Source organism: Saccostrea cucullata, unplaced genomic scaffold (assembly GCF_032062105.1).
Source record: "Saccostrea cucullata isolate Sc308-1 unplaced genomic scaffold, CSIRO_AGI_Scuc_v1 ctg740, whole genome shotgun sequence".
NCBI classification, from domain to species: Eukaryota; Metazoa; Mollusca; class Bivalvia; order Ostreida; family Ostreidae; genus Saccostrea; species Saccostrea cuccullata.
The window spans coordinates 18,019-26,267 of record NW_026917965.1 but is presented as its reverse complement, the minus strand read 5'-3'; the positions used below and the strand labels follow the sequence as shown (position 1 = coordinate 26,267).

The following is an 8,249-nucleotide window of genomic DNA, read 5'->3' as shown; positions in this document are numbered from 1 at the left end:
ATTTGATTATTAACTGAATGCAGTGAAGACTGGGTATGGGTGGACCGCTCACTGATTGAATTTTTTTTATCAAATGCCAATCAAAGAATTTGTCCATTTAGTTACACAATCCATTAGCAAAAATACTATTTACCTTGGGCCACATCGCTCACCTGAGAAGCTTTGACCATTCTGTTCTTTACCAGATTTCACCAACATAATGCATCGCTACATCATGATCATATTTAGACATTTTGAAAAATGGTCCTATGGGCACATATGTACTTTTTTGAACATTTTACAAGAAAAGATTTTTCCTATATATTTCTAGTAAAACTTTGATTCCATATCCATGTACGTACTTGTCAGTGCTTCCAATGCTTCACTTTTTCTGGCCCAGTTTTAACATTTTCAAAGATTTTTCCATATATTTCAAAAACGGTAGAACTTCAATTTGAACAATTTAGAATCTACATTATACCAGGATGCTTCCAATAAGTTTCAAAGATTTTTCCTATATATTTCTAATGTTTCCCCATTGTGGCAGCTCTGGGCATGATTTGAACAATTAAGAATCTAAACTCCAGCTTCCACGTTTCAGCTTTTCTGCTGGTTCTTGACAAAGATTTTTCATATATATTTCAAAAACGCCAACTGTTTGCTGGGGTATGATTTGAAAGGAAATAGAATGCATTTCAAGTGATTTTCAAAGATTTTTCATATATATTTCTATATAAAACTTTGAACACGTTCATTTGGACATGCATTTATCCAACCTAGGCCTGCACAGAAGAGGATTTTCAGATTTTTCCTATATATTTCTAGTAACTATAACTCATTGTGTGATTTGAATAATTTAAGATTCTAGAATAAAATAAGTTTCAGCTTCTAACTCCAGGAAAGATTTGCGCTGAGAAATTTCTAAAAAAAAATCTCTGAAATGCATCGGAGGATGGGGTTAATAAAGTCATTCATTGGGTCCTTCCTCACCGCCACCAACAACGTAACAAGATCATCTTGCGGGAGGGTTGCAATATAAAACTTTAATGAGAATAAAAACGTCAACATATAGTACAATTCTCAGTTTACCTTGGTCTCTCAGTTAGGCGTGGCATTCTCGGCGCTACGTAGACATATCTGCAACTTGAAAATTTATAACATCGAAATTTTAAGCAAATCCAAAATAGTTGAAGATGTTACTTCAAACCCTCCGATGTAAACATAATTTGAGAAAGCTTTTAAAGACTGCGTTGATAATCCTCAGAGTCGTATATCCACCATTGGTTTCCAGTTTATTTGATTGTTTTCAATGAATACGGATTGCCAAAAATTGTTCCAGGGACTTACCGAAATTAACGCACCTTTAAAATGTGATGATTTTGAATGAAAGTTAAATTAGAAGAGTCCGCTAGGTCAAAAAATATCGTAAAAAATGTAACATACAAATTGAAAGGTTGGTTCGAACATCACATTTTTTTACTTTATGTTCATAACATTTATTATGATATGTCAGCCAACTTCGGCAAAGTGTTTCATCTGATCATCTTGTTCACTCTGGATTTTTTCTAAACAGCCATTTGTTTCGCTTTGAAATGGAGGCAATGAAAGACTTCTATATGAATATGCTGATTTGATTATTAACTGAATTTATGACAGATGAAGACTGGGTATAAAATGGGTGGATAATGTTGGTATCCATTATAGGAAGGTATGTCACATACACATGATTGGTCTAGAGTTATAGCTTAGGTTAATTTTTTTAAGGGTATGTCAAACTCCAAGGGCAAGGTCAAAGAAACAAATATATTTATACCCAAGGAAAGGTCAAAATGAATCATACACACACGTGAAGTATGAAAGCCATAGCTCTGACTGTTCAAAAGTTATTGCCATGGTTAAGGTAGGATTCTTCTCTGGTTTCTGACTAGATGAAATATTCAAAGTACATTTGCTTATATGTCTTATATATTTAGGTGTAAGAGATTTGAAACTAAAAAGACCATATTTTTCTTACCTAAAATTAAAAAAAAAACTAGGATATATTTTTGCAATATAAAACTTTAAAATCATAATAGAACAATGAATAAAAACGTCACACATATAGTAGAAATTTTCAAATGTTTAAATTAATAATGAGGGACTCTTTCAAAATATATCAAACATATATGATTTTTCAAACAAACTAGAACTTTGTAAGCTTTTAAACGCTTCCTATCAAAGTGCAGATTTGAGCCAAAAATCCATAAAAAGTATTTTTGCTCTCTTAGTAAACGATCAAAACTTTTTGTTTTTGTATCATTTTGTACATTTGTAAGACTACCTTATTATATATGAAAATAGGAAAAAGTTAAATATAGGAAGCATATGAAAATAACTAATATATCCTAAAAAATTAAGAAAAACATAGAAAATTCGGATTAGCCAATATCCAGTTAAGTTAAATTATTTATGTAAATTTGGTAATATCATGCTATAGACCTAATATAGTAATGTTTTTATGCAAAAAGAACAAACATTAAACTTTTGAAATAGAAGTAGGTATCACATGATTGGCAACAGTTATTTTTTATTCTAAATGTTAAGGAAAAAGATAATGACCTTGACCTGTACATTTCTCTAATATAAAACTATATAAATTTCACTGATACTATCACTTACTGGTATTGTCTTCTTGATTCTGTGAAAATTTCATTAATTTTAAATATTAGAAATATGAGAAGAATCCTACCTTAAAGTTTTGTAAGTTAGTTTTGCAAAAGTGGGTCAAACTGGAGATCAAATATGGATCATACCCAAAATAAGATCTCATCAGAAAAAACGCAACCAATAAAAGTTTTTGTGGACAAACAAGCGAACAGACAGACAAACGGACAGGGAAAACACAAAACAGTAAACACCGGCCCTTGAATCTTCAATAGATAGTTTTCACTTGACCTAACTTTAGCAAAATTAAGTTACCTCCCGTTGGCAGCCATAGTGGAGGTCCGAATGTTCATTGTTCAACCAATTTTAAATTTTTATATTTGCGATTTTGAATTAGGAATCATTATTTTTCTGAAGTATATAAATTTTTGGAAGCCTCCTTAAATTTATTTTTTAAAAAAAATTAATAAAGATTTTCCACCAAATATTTCTGCTGTATTTTCTTAAACTTGGTAAGAGAAAGAGGAAAACTCACCGAGTCGACCTCCAATATGGCGACCAAAGGGAGTTAACTTTTGCTAAATTGAGGTCCATCGAAAAATATCTATAACTGGGTTACCATAGCTGGGTTATATTATAAATATGATTAAATTAAAAAAATCACAAAGAGAGCAAATAAAAGCATTATTCATTCTAGTATAACTTAATAACAGTTCAAGCATGAAGTATCATGCATGCATGCTTACTTGTGTTCTGGTAAGGGATTTGATAGTAGTTATTTTGGGGGCCATGTAATAGTTGTCCTCTTCAGAAGTTGTGCTCCTAGGCTACTGACAAGTTGAGCTGTACAGACAGAACCGGAAGAAGATGCTTGGCTTCTCTGACATGTCGAGGAGCAAGTAGAGAACCGGAAGTATTCTCTTTAGAGAAGTGGACAGGCTTTCGCCTACATCCACTTTTGGATGTAGGCGAAAGCCTGTCCACTTCTCCTACATCCACTTTTGGATGTAGGCGAAAGCCTGTCCACTTCTCTAAAGAGAATAAACCGGAAGATGCCTGGCCTCCATTACCATTCAATGCAGCCAACCTTTCCTCTGTTACCGTATCGTCTGTTGTGGTAGACTGTCGTCCAACTAATGTATGATCGCTGGACGAACAAACGGAAGACTTTACTGATGATGGGCTGAGAACACGGTCCATGGCGGTGTCTGATATGTTTGGAAAAATCTTTCTCAACATCGCATTGGAATCTCCTTCATAAATAGAATAGGAAAGCATTTTTGTTGTATCTCTTTTCTGGCTTCTGACTACTCTTTTTACTGAACTCGGGCGAATAAAGCCACCAATTTCTTCATCAGGGACATACATGGTATTCCCTGGAAATCCATAGGCCTAACGTAGGCTCCACTCGGAGAACGCAATAGGTGGCGGTTTGTGAATGCCTGCGGGAGACTCAGAATGGGTACTCGGCTTTTCAACAGGCTGGAAGGGACTTTGGACTTCATCTCTTCTAATACCAGATTGATAAGCACAAGAAGAAGAATGTCGCATTTGAATACCAGGCCCTTGCACAGCATTTTTCGGCCATCTTCCTTTTCCATTGTTTAGAATAAAACTGTCCGATTCTGTAATTCTTACCGATTCTTGGGGAAGGTTTGGAAAATGACGGATGAAATTTGTCCTAATCCTTCGACTTTCTTTTGGCTCTTGCATTGTATAAGAGGCAATAACTGGAATACTTACTACTTATAGCGCTGTTCGCAACTAGGCTACCACAACAAAAACCTGAAGCCTTCTTTGTGACGTAGCTGCAATGACACAGTATTCTGACGTAATAATGGGTGTTGCCAAAATGCGGAACGGAAAAACAGATTCCAAGGGAAAACGAAAAGAAAATATAAAAGTGATTTTTAAATTTAATATCAAACAAGTAAATACTTTCGTAACAGCGTGATCAACAAAAGGAAACTGACAAATTATAACACGAAGGTGTTTTGGCAGGCCTCTGTTTCATGTATGCATTTAGTGCACAGGCACTTGTTTCTGTAATAAATTTTTTGACCCATAGTATAATAACATTATTATTATACTATGGGTCAAAAATTTATAACAGAAACAAGTGCCTGTGATTTAGAGGTTGAGTTACACAATTTTCGCATAAAAAAATCATTAAAAAACATGTACATGTGCTTATTTCAATTAATTTGATTGTATTTTTTGTTTACGTTTAGGAGGGAGGGATTGGGGTAAAAGAAATTTAATAAACAATTCAAACTATCAGTGTCTCCTGCATGCGGATGAGGACTAAAAGCTCCCCGGTCTTTAAAGGTACAGTTCAGTGTCGTTGTCCAAAATATATGTATTTTTCTTCTTACATTTATTTAATTATTATTAAATATATGTGGTCATGGTCATTTAATTACATTATTTGTATCTGCCTTGCCGAGAACAGTCATTCTACCTTTTTAGCGATTTTTTTTTCTCCGAATACTTAAATTTTGCAAGTACAGATAAGATAAGATTTATTAATACCAGTTTGGGGTCCATCAGGGCATACAAGTAATAAGAAAAACATACAAGAAGAAATTCAAAATTGATAGTAGCAACTAACAAAAGATAAATGACATATGTATTTCATCCTACAAAAATGTGATGAGGGGGAGACACATTCTTCTAAAAAAAAAATATCGAAAACTACAGCAAATGACGTACTATACTTAGAACATGGAATTACTAGTATCAAGACTGTTCAGCTATTGTAAGATTCTATTCTGCATTGTCAGTTGGAATGTGGCCATGATACCCCATGGTCTATCATAACCAAACTTGTCACAGAATATCTTTGGACCGAGGGGTTTCTTTCTTATCAAAAATAGTAATGTATCAGTCCCTTTTAGATTGACATAAAAACTCATTTTGTTTAAAGTTGTTACCTGTACTACGCTGACTCTCAGATCATCAGATCTTGTCAGCTGATGCATCGTAATGCCTCGCCAAAAAGAAGGTAACAATTAATGACCTACTTTTTTCCCTAATGGCCATTTTAAACATTCTCTTTTAATTATTGGATACAAAAAGGCTTAGAATCACCAACCTTGTCATGATACATCTTGTCTTGGAATATCATCCCTAAAATAGATCACTGGCTGTAATCTTTTAATTTTTTGAGGCTACAAATTTCAGATTGTTTTAGATGCGTATAGAGATTGGACATTATTAACCCTGAGATCATCAAACCTTGTCACTTAATGTCAAAAAGGTCACAATGACTTGCCTCTGATTTATCTAAATGAGGCCTTATATAAAAATTTGTTTGTTTGATCTTTCCAGACTAAGTATCTAAAAACGCCCAAATCAAAAATTTTTAACCTCCAGAAAACAATCATTTTTTATTTCATTCCGGAAAATAGATTTTGAAAATTTCGGTCAGGATGACCTTCTTTTTGAAATTATTTTTTAGTATCAAATCTTTTATTGGATGCAATATGGCTAATTTGGACATCAAGAAATATTGACCTTAAATTTACAGTACCAGACAATGGCCTATCACCACAGCTTTGTCCATAAAGAGGAAAGAGCAAAAAATTTGACTACTTTGTAATCAATGTTTGGTTTATTTTAAGTTCACAATGTAACAAACAATTCATTCAACTTTAAGTATCACCTAATAGAAATTGCAAACAATTGTCTAACCACTGCACACATTGCTGAAAATTTTCACAAGGCACTGTCTTATTCAAGCTATAAAAGAATTGTCTAAGGTCCCTGTATCGTTGAACAATATCAAATTTACAGACATGTTGAAGTTTTCTGAGGCACACCGGACAGAAGAAGAGAGGTTGTGACATTGCCTCCTCCACTGATGAGCTGCCATTCATTCCACAAAGAAAAAAATCACAATGTGAGATTCCAAATAAATGTCCTATTTCATGGCTAGATACCTATCAAATAAAAAGATGGAAACTCATTATAGAAATGCAATTAATTTTCAACATATTCAGCAAAGAGTTAAAAGAGAAAGATAGATCAAGCCTAGTCAACAAAATTTCCAGGTAAAGTTTAGGATGTTGTTTCTGATATTTCATACATTAATATGGTTATTAATGTCCAAAAAGACTACAGTAAGACCATTTATAGAATGCCAGTTTATACTCTGATTACAATTTCTGGTTTTTCTTATTATAATATTATGTAAGGTTTTTTTTAACTGTTTCCTACCTTTAATAATTTCCATAATAAGTGGACATCGATTTCCTCAATATCTCTGCTATTTTCTGCATCATACTTTTTGGGTTCAAACCTTCCAAAACTGAACACCCCTGATCTGTGTCGCTTTGAAGCTTCACCAAGAACAAAGTTTAAGCTTTCAGTTGGATAAAGATCTGTCCATGTTATTCCCATGATGCAGTAGGAGTTATTTGGTTTCCATTTCTTGAGACGAGGATAAAAATCGGACACAAGGTATTGTTTTTTCCCAGTAATTTTATGATTTCTTGTTGTTATATTCCAGTTTTCTTTTTCAGGATCAACAGGATTTAACCAAATGACAGACATTTCTTGATAAAATATCCTGAGAAATATTTGTAAAAGATCAAAAAGAGAACATGTTTTATCTCCTACTGTAAGCTTAAAATCAGTGATAAAGGAGGGAAAACTTCCTATTTGCACTAAATATATGATTTCTTTTTTACGCATAAGCTTCATCCTGAGTTGTTCCACGTCATAATGCGCTCTCCAATTCACAAAAGTTTCTGATGAGAACAGTGGTTTACTGAGGGGCAAAGGTTTAAAAAGTTGTGATCCATTACAACTAGAGTCAAAACTGTCAGTTATTTGAGATGTGTGTGTATCTTTATTACTATTTTCACATGATTCCTTGCTGTGACATGTCACACTTAAATTAACTAGATGAGATAATCCATAAAATTTCTGTTCCACCTGAGATAATTTGTCCAAACGACCTATGAGATAACGCCTCTGGAATTCTTCAGAATTTCTTGAAGATGAATTCCCCATTTCTAAAGTGAAAAAAGGAGATATTTAACCATATTAGTTTATGAATGCTGGAGTATTAAAACTTTATAGTGAACAGAACTTCCTGCTAAAACTGTAGCTATTTATTGAACAGTTGAAAGAATAAATACAAAACAAGTATCTGTGATCTATGATATCGACAGAAATGACAGGTGTTAATGTTGGAAAAGACAAAGAAACTCACTATCATTATATATTCTACATAGATGTATGACTATCCGTTGACAAATAATCAACTGTCATTAGAAAGTTTACTCACTGTCTCTGATCGGTAACACGAATCACCGGAATGCCCCGTAATCACCGAAATGCCCTCACGAATCACCGAAATGCCCAATAAAATCACCGAAATGCCCATACATATGTTTTTCATAAAAATTAATTCATATTTTTTTCATTTATGCATAACTGACCGTAAAATTAATTTTTTTTTAGGTTTTGTGCTCGAAGCGTATCGTATTTCAAAGGGCGATAACTCGTATTTGATGATAATCTTCTAGATAGGAAGTAAGATCTGCGTAGTCTAAAAAAAATAATAATGATATTACTCAGAAAAATGATGACAACTGATTGTGACCCGTCACCGTTATTTG

The 8,249-nt window shown here is 33.4% G+C and overlaps 1 protein-coding gene across 1 annotated transcript; it reads right to left on the bottom strand.

Annotated features, from left to right (window-relative positions):
* Nucleotides 1–4,871: 4,871 nt before the first annotated feature.
* On the bottom strand, nucleotides 4,872–7,653 carry LOC134269109 (archaemetzincin-2-like). Its single transcript, XM_062751363.1, has 3 exons — nucleotides 6,841–7,653; nucleotides 6,275–6,563; nucleotides 4,872–4,896 (listed from the first exon to the last, which is right to left on the bottom strand). Exons 1-2 carry the CDS (start codon nucleotides 7,636–7,638, stop codon nucleotides 6,276–6,278), a joined length of 1,086 nt encoding a protein of 361 aa, XP_062607347.1. The 5' UTR covers nucleotides 7,639–7,653; the 3' UTR covers nucleotides 4,872–4,896; nucleotide 6,275.
* Between the last annotated feature and the right edge of the window lie 596 nt (nucleotides 7,654–8,249).

Excerpts from the sequence above, each read along its gene's own strand:
- LOC134269109 (XM_062751363.1), bottom strand. The coding sequence starts at position 7,638 with ATGGGGAATTCATCTTCAAGAAATTCTGAAGAATTCCAGAGGCGTTAT. Across the intron at positions 6,564-6,840 it reads TATTATGGAAATTATTAAAG|GTATCTAGCCATGAAATAGG; the intron begins GTAGGAAACAGT and ends TTTATTTGATAG.